Source organism: Acanthopagrus latus, chromosome 17 (assembly GCF_904848185.1).
Source record: "Acanthopagrus latus isolate v.2019 chromosome 17, fAcaLat1.1, whole genome shotgun sequence".
Lineage (NCBI taxonomy): Eukaryota > Metazoa > Chordata > Actinopteri > Spariformes > Sparidae > Acanthopagrus > Acanthopagrus latus.
This window is the reverse complement of record NC_051055.1, coordinates 1518617-1530993: the sequence shown is the minus strand read 5'-3', so window position 1 is coordinate 1530993 and position 12377 is coordinate 1518617. Positions and strand designations below refer to the sequence as shown.

Genomic DNA, 12377 nt, shown 5'->3' with positions numbered 1-12377 from the left:
CCACCTAGATAACTTCTTCAGCTGGAGTGATCATGTAGATTATGTATGTTCCATTTACAGCAAAAGCTGTATTTTTTACGCAGACTGAGTGTGTTTGGTGTCAGCCAGAACATCATGTTTTTATTTTATCAGGCAGTGATGCAGAGTATCATCAGGTATGGGATGACGGCGTGGTTCGGCAATCTCTCCACACAGTCCAAATCTAAATTGCAGCACCTGGTACAGACTGCTATAAAGGTGATGGGGAGGACCGACAAGCTCTCACAGTCCATCTATGAGCAGTCTGTACTCAGGCAGGCGCGAAGGGTATTGTCGGACCCGTCCCACATCCTTCAAATGGAATACAAGCTCTTGCCTTCTGGCAGAAGGCACGGAATCCCCCAATGCAAACTGAACCATTTTAAATACTCTTTTATTACCAACCCCATAAAAATTTTAAATGGATCTGTATGCCGAGGCCTGGGAAATGTGCAATAACTTGGCGTTCTGTTTGTTTGTTTGTTTTTTTTATTTGTTTTAATCTTTGTGTGTATTTTTTGTGGTTTTTTTGTCTGTTAGTGCGTGCTACGCCTATGCACTACGCCTTTGAGTCCATGACAAATTTCCCCTAGGAGACAATATGTTCTATCTACATTCTATTCAATTCAACAGTTGCTGTATGCAGACCCTCTCCCATCTCAGCTGCTGAATCTTTTAACTTGTTCAGAGTAGTCATAGGTGTCTTGGTGGCCCCCCTCACTAGTCTCCTTCTTGCAGGGTCACTCAGTTTGTGAGGATGGTCTGCTCTAGGCAGATTTACACATGTGCATATTACTTCCATTTTTTAATGAGGGATGTTCAGTGACTTGGAAATGTTTTTGTATCCATCACCTGACATATCATTTTCAATAACCTTTTTTCAGAATAGCTTGGAGTGTCCTTCTTTCTCTTTTAGCCAGGAACAGTGATTAATCAGTGGCTGGTGCTTCCACCGACATCTTTATACTACAATCACTTGAGACACATTCACTGAACTCAGGTGATCTCAATTTCACTAACTGTGAGACTAAAGGCACCAACTGGCTGGACCACTTTTGAATTAGGTCAGTCAGTTCAAATCGGGTGAATAATTGCGCAATCATTTATTCTAAATTATGTATTTTTGATTTACTGACATTACTTTGCAGAAATCTGTTTTCACTTTGAAAGGAGGTATTTTTGTAATTGTTTTGTCAAAAAAGCCAAATAATGTGTTTCCATTTCTAAAGCAATAAAAAGGAGTGAATACTTTTTATAGCCACTGCAGGAAATTCAGAGGGTAGGCCAAGTCTTTAGCTCTTTGTCACATTCCTTGGGCCATTCCTGTGCAGAACAGCACATTGTAACAAGATGACCAATGCTGTTTCCCTGAACTGTCACTGGTTTTATGGCTGAGAGCTTAGGCCTTATTAAACCTTGCATGCCAACAAAAGGGCTAAAAAATGTGTACCCCACTTTCCAAGCATAAATTATCATTGTCGTTGTAGAAATCAAAGATTACATCAAATTAAAAAAATGAATATTGTACCTTTATCACTATGTATGTGTTTTGGTCTTTCATGGCTTTACTCACAGGACAGCTTGAAAGATGACAGGAAACAGGATGAGACAGAGGGGGGATGACACACCGCAAGTTAGACTGAGCCACTGCAGTAAGGACAGAGCCTCTGTACATGGGGTGCACACTCTACCAACTGAACTACTGGGGCACCCCTTACCATGTATGATCTTAGTTTTCATATACTGGTTGTGTGTAAAATTGCTGCAGTGAAAAAGACTGTGAGGCACACAGAGCACACTGGAGACAGTGCAGTGGCTGGCACACACACTGCCTTCTCTTAATCTCCTCCACATACGTATAGTATGAATTATCAAAGCCTGGAAATAAAGCCATTTAAAGCTCTCACACAATCTTTATATTTCATATCCTCATTGGGTGTCTTAATTATAATACAGGCCAAGTTCACGGTTATACAACAGAATAAATAAATTGTGTTCATGTGTCAAACCTCCATTTTCCAATGAAATTTCAGGGTGGGGCAACACTGTCACAATCATTTTGATAAGTGGAATAGTTAGTGTTGTTGGTGAAAAGATTCAAGACATTTATTGTCACTCTGGTTAGACAAGTACATTTGGGAGGAAAACATTTGCTTTGAGACTCCACTAAAGAAATGGTAAATAGTATATAAACATGTAAATTTACAACTACAACAACCATCATCATAATAACAATTGGTGTGTGTGTTGCGTGTCTCAGGGTAGTGTATCTCTTCCTTGAGGGCAGCACAGAGGTTGTTGTGAGGATGAGTGGGGTCCTTAATGACCCTCAGGGACTTCCTGAGGCACCACTGGTCAAAAAGTTTCAGCAGGCTGGGCAGCTTACACCCTGAGATGTGCTGGGCTGTTCAGTCCATGTCCTTGCTGAGGCCTGAGCTGCCATACAAGGTGATGGAGCTGCATGTCAGCAGGTTTCTCTATGGTGCCCCGGGAGAAGTCCCTGTGGATTTGGGGTCTCAGGACAAATTAGGCACTTGAGACTGGGCGAAAGGGGGTCCGGACTAAGAAAATCCTATCTGTGGCGAGTGTTTGCCTTCTTGATGTCTAAAAGTGTTTCTCTGTTGAAAGTGATCTTGTTGTTGTTGATGCTGTGACAATTTCACATTTCAAGACCCCGAAAGTCACAACAAAGCAGCAATATTCAAGTGATTTAGTCTCCTCTGACTGAAACGCCACCGAAATATGTCAACGTATGCAACCAGAAAGAATGTGAAAGACCAGGGTGCTAAGGTCCACAACCTTCTTTGCACTATATCATGTAAATATGTATATACGTCAGTTTAATTCTATTTTCTTTCCTTTTTAATTATATTGTATATTTTATATTGTCTATTTGCTATTGCTCTTGTTCTTGTAACATTCTGACGCGGCTGTGACAAACAAATTTCCCCGTCTGTGAGACATTAAAGAATTTCTGATTCCGATTCTGATGGAAGTTTTGGGTAAAGGCTTCCTGGAATCACCGCCAGAATGTGACAGAGCTCATTGTACGCTATCTGAAAAACCAAAGCAGGGGCAGAGAGCACAGCCCATCATTATCAGGCTGCACAGGTACCAGGTGAAGGAGAGGATCATACATGAGGCCCGAGCCAGGAGGGGCAAGCTACAGTACCAAGGCTCCCCCATCTCCATTTGTGAGGACTACGCTCCCGAGGTGGTAGAACAATGCCAGAAATACCAGGAGGTGATGTCGGAGCTTTACAACTTGGGCTTCAAACCTGCATTGCTATTCCCTACCAGGCTTGTCATCGTGATGAAGGATGGAGGTGGGAAGAGACTCTCCTCGGTCCTAGAGGCTAAAGGCTTCATATCATCCATCTGCATGGAAGAGACCTGACGGGCATGGGCGACTATTAATCCCACCGTGGATGAGCCATTGTCATGCTAACTGGATAACTGTGAGTTAATGTAATGCTAACTGTATAACTGTGTCTTTACCAGTCCTGGACGGGCCCGGGGTTAATTTGCAGACTGTGTCCTTTGTAGTCGCAGTCATTACTGACTAGTATGAGAGCTGGTATATTGACTGTGCAGACTCTTGAACAGAAATCACTGGCTGGACATTTTAACATTACTAGCACGCTGTCTCGGCATCAGGTGTTTGCTAATATTTTTAATTCCTTCTCTTTCATCTCTCTTTATTCCCAGTTACACTAATATGAGAATTAATCCACTCTCGTTCTCACTACAGGAAGCTTGTGCACATGCAGTTTGCAGTTGGTTGCAACTGTATATTTTCTTTATCGCTTTTTAAAAAGGAGAAGAAAAAAAATCTCTTTTTCTCATTCTCTCACTGCCGCAGGCTTATCTGAAGTATTCTTGCCTTCTGTTACTCGTTTAGTCGAAGGGTTTCATTAAAGTCTGACACTTTTCATAAACTGATGTATTATCAGTGCATCAGCACAACCTGATCGTTCTAACTCATGATAGACGTCATACATGCAGGCGTTTTGTTTATCTTAATTGATGATGATAGGAATACTTTCATGGCCTGTCTCCTTTAAGATGTCTGGTGCCCTGTGTTGGCTCATAATAACTTTCATTATTACACTCTCCACGCGTGTTTACATCGTTTAACTAGTTCTACCTCATAATTGATGTTATTGTTATACTTGCAGGATGTTCTGCTGTTTTTAGACATTTTATAGAGCTAAAGATATGCAAATCTTACTCAGTAAGCTATTTGCCTCTGCTCACCTTTTTAAATTATTTGCACACCTGGTCTAGAACACAGTACTTTCTTTTTCTGTTTACTTAAGTTTTTCTCTGTGACTTGTAGGGTCAATCATTGTTACCATAAAGGAAGAGACCCCGGAAGCTTAACTCAGCTGTTGGCTGTGAGCCGGAGAGCTCAGATGATGTTCCTTGTTTTGGGTGTAGCGCTCGGAGTGGTCACGAATGTTGTCATTGTTTTGTCTTTTTTATTTTAGTTAATTAATTTATTTATTTATTTATTTTACCCTCCTCCCCCACTCTCTCATCCCCTCCATGACAGTACAGAATCCATGGGACCATGCAATGCCAATCTATTTATCTATTTATTGTTCCTACAGATGACTAATGCCGTGAAGACAGGTAGTGGAGTGTGTCTAATTTCCTGGAATACGAAGGGCACGAACAATGCAATTAAAATTGGTAAAGTCTTGACACAGTTACAGCACCTTAAAGGGAACGTGATGTTTCTACAAGAAACACATCTTAAAAGATCTGACATGCCACGTATTATGAGGACAATTATGATACAATGAACTTGGCCTCATATACGATTTGAACTCACAATGAGGATATGGAGTGTAACCATTGTGCGACCCACGTCAGTGATTTTACACACAAGAGCTATTTGAAAACTAAAATCATACTTGGTGATAGACATGCAGTTCATTCTTGAATGCTGCCTGGTGCAATCTTGGATTAACAACCAACAATGATAATTTCAGCAATTAGTTAATAAACAGTCCGGCCCTCTCTGCTGCACTCTGGGGGAAATGTGATGGTGAGAAAGCGCTAATCAAATATTGAGTATGGATTTGAATACATCTTTTACAACTGAAAGGTGTTTATGAAATTGCTATGCTTCACTACACAACTACAAACAACTGCTAGTTTGAATGTTTATGATAATGTGGATCTATAATTAATATTTGATATCAAGTGAAATCAAAGGTAAGTTGCATCATTATAGGTAGTACAATTTGTAATTTCTACAATCAGGCTTCTATTCACCACCTCACCATCAGCTCTGCCAGTTCTCCTTGCCACCAAAATGTACGTATGCATAGGGATGTAATGGTTACCGGTGTCACAGTAAACCATGGTAAAATTACCGATGATGGGATTAACCAAGTCCACTGACAATAGATGAGCAGGCACACAGAGAGACAGACAAGACAGCCAATATATATCCAGCCAGTAATATCAGAAATATGTAACACTTGTGGATTATTTGTAGAATAGACTATATGTAAGGGATAATGCCCGACGAAGTGTCCATAAACAGGAGTTAACGGACTATGCGGAGGCCTAAGAATCATTCGACACACAGCAGAGTTAAAGGACACCTCGAAGGGCATTATCCCGCTTATACCATGGTCATTTGCCAAAGAAAATAAATTAAGACCATTAATTTATACTTCCATGCGTTTTACAATCAAAATACAAAGTTTTTCACAAGCCATAACTAAGTTTCCCTGGTAACACCTGAGGGTTTGACTAAAACCTGGAACAATCAATTCCCTCCCTTAAGGTTCTTATGCAATGGAAGCGGTGTTCACTCCTCCAGTAAATAGGAAGGACCATAGATACGACTTGGCAACAGGAGATATTCTAGTCTGCTGAGCGATGAGCCAGAAAGCTAACGCTATGCTAGCAAGATTCAAAGTCAATAACATTGCAAACTACTTAGTAGATGTCCATATATCAGGGGTTAATGGACACCCTGAAGCCAATCAGAATCGACTATTCCTTCAGACCATGGTATACATAAAGAATAATATAAAATGGTGAATATAGCAAGTGTTTAGATAGAGATAAGAGACAAAATAGAGTATTCATAATTAATTTAACAATAATCCTTTTTGTTTTGATCTAAAAAAGTATCCAACCCGTTTCTAACAAAAGTGATATGATCTTAATTGTGAGTGTATATAATTGTGTATTCTGTTAGTTGCACCCTTAGTATTAAGTAACTATGACAGTAATAATTAATAATAACATTTGACTAGTTTGGTCTAGCTACCGGAAGACACGGATTTCAACAAACCGGTATGTAGCTCCTTGCACAAACACACTGTTTTAACTACTTTTTTATTCATTTTGAGTCATACACGCTACAGTGCTGTGTTGTAAGCTGTCTGCTGATGTTTCTTGACTTTTGGGGTGAGATGTGGAGCATGTTAAGAAGCTTAAAACACAGTGTAAGTTCTGACCCCATGCTATTAGCTGTCAATGCTAACTCTCCGTTCACGGAGCCCTGTAAGGGTTGGACCAAATGTGTTTGTGTCTTCGGTACTGGCAAGTCAAGGGTAGCTTGAGCAATGAAGTTGCATGATTAAATCGACTGAAGTTCTCCTTTAAAGAAGTTATTAGAATTAGAAGTTAAGTTAAATAAGTTGTTAAGTGAAATTAGTTATCAGTTGAATAAGTTGATCTGCAACTAAGCACTAGAAGGCAAAACATTAGTGTGTTTACTGTAGGACTTTTGGATGTTAACTGGCTGTTGGGATGAAGCTATACTCAATATACTTTACTAATTATGATTTCTTTAAGTTTTTTAAGTTAAGAATCTGTCACTTTCTCTCACTTTGTTTTGACTGTAGACTTTCCCAAGAAGGAGTATTTCAATTTCCTTGAAACTTTTTATGTGAACGTGTCAATATTCATTGCAAACATATTAACAACTCTGCACTCTGCTGCAGAGGGCCACATATACTGGACCAAAAAAAGACAGTAAGAGAAATTTTGCAAAAGCGTAAGAGATCACAGATGTTCTAATAGGAATGAATGGAATTAATGGACTTTGGGCTGTTTTGCATACTTACACAGAGCTATATGGAAACAAGGCATTTAAGCCTTAGAAGAACACTGTTGCACCAAGCCTTGAAGGATGGAAGTTTTCACAATTGACATTTCGGTGTGCATCTTTCAGGGTCCTGGTGTCATGTATGTTTGTACCCTGTCATAGTTTACTGATACACAAAGGGAACTGAGCCATTACTAACAACATGAGTTTGACCTTTGCCTCCTTTGTTATGAGTAATTCAAAATGTCTGCTGTGAAAAAGGTCCCCACTGTCTAGTTTCTTAACTACTCTAATTAATGATTTAATCTTGTAAATAACATGTCCTAATTTAATATTCACATTTTCCTACATTATAGAGAAACACATAACACAAAATCTAGAGTGAGGCAACATTTAAATAAGTAAAGTCAAATGCAAAACAAAAAAAATGAAAAAATAGCCAGAAACACAGCTCACCTTGTAGTGTCCCATACCATGGGAAAGATTAGTAATTTCTATACAGTACTGATCTAATTAAAAACCTTTGCCTGGATCATGCAGATTGGCTCTGGACATCCTCTGACTTCTCCCTGCTGATTTTAAGCTGTTTGTTCTTCTGCTGTTCTGACATATGACAAGCTAAGCCTTGATTCATTGTAATTCCCGCCAAAGTAATTACAGTAGACACCACAGATATATCCAAACGACAGCACAGCTGCTGTGTGACCAACCACACTGCTGTTAATATACAGGTAAAGACTGTATGGGATTGCATAGGAGTGTCTTTGTGTATGCATGTGTTTAAGAATTACCTCAATGGCCACTGTCCACAGGATAAGCTGTGTCTCTGATTCGGGGAAGTAAGCCTTGACTTGTGGAGACATGCCAATCAGCGCACAGTTAGTGACAATGGCGATCACACTCATGGCTTCAAAGGCAAGCTGGACACAGGGACAGCAATAGAGCAACAGTAAGTGTCAACAGTCAGAGGTCTCTTGTGCCCACTGGGCGCAGTGCAGAGCTACTATTGTCGTTTTAATCACCTGGTATTGTCGAGATTGGAAGAACAAGTTAGAATATAAGATAAGACAATATTTTGTCCCTGGAGCAACATAATATTCTTGCAGATAGTTTGGTCAGAAAACATTTTAAACAGAAGTGGAATACGGGAAACGTTGTGAGGATGTGTGTGTGTGTGTGTGAGTTATTGGTCGTGTGCTATTAGCCAAGGCTATTGTCAGCATGATATTATAGCAACTCAATAATATTTTAATAATAATAATAATAATAATAATAATAATAATAATAATAATAATAATAATAATAATAATAATAATATTTGCTTTGGTCTGTACAGTACATTTCAAACAAATCCACAAGTGTTGCTAAAGCAAACTGACATAGTCTTTGCCTGTCTCACCTGCCAGACTCCTATGTTGGCTGCTGGGTCGGAGAAGGGTCGCTTGAACACACAACACATCTTGAAGGCATCAGAGTAAACCTCTGTGACATTGTTCAGCACCACCAGGACAGCAGCCAGAGGGTAGGTGCAGGAGAACAGGCTGACGTAACCAAACAGCAGGAACAGCTCCAGGTAGTCATCAAATGTACCCTGAGAGTGAGGATGAAACATGGACACAACCACACAGATGGAAACATACTTTTTTCTTTTTGTCTATTCACTAAATTTGTGAAAATGAAAATCATAACAACAAAGTTCTTATCCAAATCTGAGTCAAGACCATGTGCACCAACCAGATATGTACTCATGTCGGCCTCCAACCGGACCTGCTCGGCCAGAGGAAGCTTTTTGTCTTTCACAGTTCTTCTCTTCTGGACTTTGCGAATCATTTTCTTGTTGCGTCTTCTCTGGAGCCAGTAGGGCAGAAAGGCCTCCATGAACTGATTCAGGATCTGACTGGTGATCAACAAGGTGGCCAGACTCTGGATATAGAAAAGAGAGCAGACGATGGAAAAACAAACAAGGTGGGGTAAGAGGAGGAAGGATGGCAAGACGGAAGGAAACAAATACATAATGGAAGAAGTGGGATGAAGGGAAAATAAGTACAAAAGTAACACAAAAACAGTGATGATAGGAATTACAGAAGGAAACAGTGGTGGAAGGAAGGACAAATGGAAGGTGAGAAAGCAGAATGGTATAGAAAATAAAAACAAAGAAATAAAAAAAAGGGTTGGAGGGAAGAGAGAAAGAAGTGATGACACGTGTCTCAGTGTGAAATTAAAAAAAAACACACAAGTAAACTTAGATGAAAATAGAAAACAAACAAAATACGAAAATAAATGAAAAATGGAGGGATGAAGGAAATGAGAAAGAAAAAAGAAACTAAAAAGAGTACAGGAAGGATGGAGGGAAGATGGGCCTACCTGTCTGAGCAGCACCATGTCCTGCATGACAAAGGCAATGTAGAACAGCGAGGCAAAACAGTTGAAGAAGTTGAACTACGAGGGAAACAGTCAAGACAGCGATTGTAAGTCAAACGACAGAAAAGCTGCTGTCTGATCCCTGAAGGATGAAATTGGCAATGTTGGAAAAGAAAAAAGCGTGATTCATACTCACTACTAATACTTTGAGGACCAAGTGGTTCTGATATGAAGACTCTAGCCTGTGATTTTCTAAACAGGCCAAGAGGAAAACACATTTAGAGCATGTCAGAAATTAACTGCAGAGATCCTTAGCTCTCTTATATTACATCACGTCTCCTCACCCCACCAACAGAAATACATATAAGCATTCAGCCTATCACAGCCCAATCTGCATCATTTTGTAGCAGACTTTCTATAAACACATTTTCAGACTCCTAGCCCAACTGAGATACCCTCAGAATTTCACTACGATGATAAACCTTAAAATATGCATCTCTCATACTGAAAAAGACTGTGAATGGCATTATGAGGATAGAGGTCTTGACTTTGGAGAGTGTGTACATGCTCACACAGTACTTAGATGAGATAAAAAACAAAAGAAAACCACACAGACTTGCATTTAACTAGGGGTGTGCAACTATGAAGAGTAGAAGTCTTTCAAATTGTTACTTGATAAATACTTTTGCAGAGTTGGACTTCAGTAACATCAACTTAAAGTGAAACTCTCACCAAAAAGCAACCTAGGCTTTATTTGTGAACGTATATGAGTCAAACCTTCATGTAAAAGCATAATTACAATTAAAGAGGCACTTTTAAGATTTATCGTAGTTTCGTTTCCGGGCAATCTAATTTTCAATGGAGTGGAGGGGCACTCTTACACTAGCATCAAAATCTCTATTTTTAAAACAGTAAGAAGGCTCGACACAACATGAAACTTTGCTCATAGTGTCACCAGGGACTCTACACATGAACACGCGCATTGAGGAGATTGTTTGCACACAGTTTAGTAAAAAGAGAGTTTTTTTAACAACTCACATTCGCGGGTGTATCTTCGTCATGGCAGACAAAAAGTGTCGATCCCCGAGTGCGACCTAACAGGAAGGCTTGAAGAGCGGTCCACCATTACTCTCCTTCCTCTTAGGTCGCATCGACACTTTTTGTCTGCCATGACAGCGGCGCACCAAAGATACAGCTGCTAATGTGAGTTGTGTGTAGAGTCCCTGGTGATTCTATGAACACATTTTCATGTTGTGTCGAGCCTTCTTAGTGTTTTAAAAATAGCATTTTCATTGAAAATTAGCTTGCCCGAAAACGAAACTACGCTAAATCTTAAAAGTGCCTCTTTCATCGTAATTATGCTTTTACATGAAGGTTTGACTCATATACATTCACAAATAAAGCCTAGGTTGCTTTTTGGCAAGAGTTTCATTTTGAATTAGGTTAGATTTTTCCAAAAGGGACAGTTCAACCCAAAAATCTAAAATAAATACTTTAACATACTCAAGCAAATTGACAGACCTTGTTGTGAGTGATTTAATAAAGTAACTTTTTTCCTTTCTGCCAAACTTAATTTGAACATCAAGTCACCACACAGAAGGTAGTGCCTGACCACCCCTTTAAGGACAGAAAGAAACATTTTTTTGTAATTGTGCCAAAATGTCTCAATATAAGTTACTTTGGAACATATTATCTACAAATCAAATATATTTGCCTAACTCTAACTAAACTTTGTTTTACCAGTGAAATTGTTTTTATCATTAATCTATCAATACTGTGCAATATTTTGTTGAATTTTTGAGAAGACAAAAATGACAAAACACAAGACAGAAAATCACAGACCATGCAGAATTTAAAAAAGAAAAGAAAAAAAAAAAAAAGCCGAACACCAACATCACACGCAGAACATACAGTGCTGCTTAAAAGTTTGTGAACCCTCCGGGTTCCAGACTTTGACTGGGCCAATGCAGAGTACGAATCCTCTTTCTCTGAAGCCATTCCTTTGTAGTTTTGCTGTAATGCTTTGGGTCATTGTCTTGTTGCATAATCCATTTTTGTCCCAGCTTCAACTCCCTGACTGATGGGAGGAGATTCTGGTCAAGAATTTGTTGATATGCCAGAGAATTTCATGGTTCCTCCATGTCCAGAAACAGAAAAGCAGCCCCACACCTTCACATTTCCATCACCATGCTTCACTGTTGGGAGGAAGTTCTTTTCTCCAAACATGGTGGTTTTGATTGTGACCAAATAATTCTATTCGGACTCGTCTGTCCAGAGAATGTCCCACATGCCACTAGAGAGGTCTGCAACTCTCTAGAGGTGATGTGTGGGTTGGCCTTTACCTGATTTATTATTTTTCTGGTGCTTCTTGGTGGTAGTTTTGATGGGCGTCCACTTCAAGGCAGAGTTACTGTCATGTTGAAGCCCTCCATTTGTAAATTATTCGTCTTACAGTGGATGGATGGAGCTGGAATCTTTTAGAGATGGTCTTATAGCCCTCCCCAGACTGATGGGCTGTCACCACCCTCTTCTTCATGTCCTCGGATATCTCCTTTGCTCTCGGCATTGTTGATTTGTATGGGACCACAGTGGTTTGGTTGGTTTCCTCTCTCTTTTAATTGGTGCAGGCCAAACCCTTTCCCAAGGATGTCTCATTTCATTGGCCTGCTTAAATGATTAATTAAGCACCCAAATGTGTTTCACCTGAGTCTGTTACCTGCTTGACTTAACCAAGGCAGCTGGAGGTTTACTTGCACATACACTAATTCCATGTTTCATGTAGTTTTTGGGCTACTTAAATAAGTCCCAATACATGCAATTGATGAACATATATCTGACATTTCATTCATAAAAACTGGTGATGATAAAATAAGAAAATCACAGTAAAACAACAAACATCTAAACTGCTCAAGGGGTTCAC

The 12377-nt window shown here is 39.6% G+C and overlaps 1 protein-coding gene across 3 annotated transcripts in view; it reads right to left on the bottom strand.

Annotated features, from left to right (window-relative positions):
- ano10a (anoctamin 10a) overlaps positions 1-12377 on the bottom strand; it is a 79349-nt gene that overhangs the window by 40832 nt on the left and 26140 nt on the right. For all 3 annotated transcript variants that reach the window (XM_037074774.1, XM_037074776.1, XM_037074775.1), the window contains exons 9-13: positions 9654-9709; positions 9461-9535; positions 8831-9019; positions 8496-8687; positions 7888-8016 (exon numbers count right to left, since the gene is read on the bottom strand). In XM_037074774.1, the coding sequence (XP_036930669.1) occupies positions 7888-8016; positions 8496-8687; positions 8831-9019; positions 9461-9535; positions 9654-9709 (641 nt within the window). The remainder of the gene's footprint in view (positions 1-7887; positions 8017-8495; positions 8688-8830; positions 9020-9460; positions 9536-9653; positions 9710-12377) is intronic.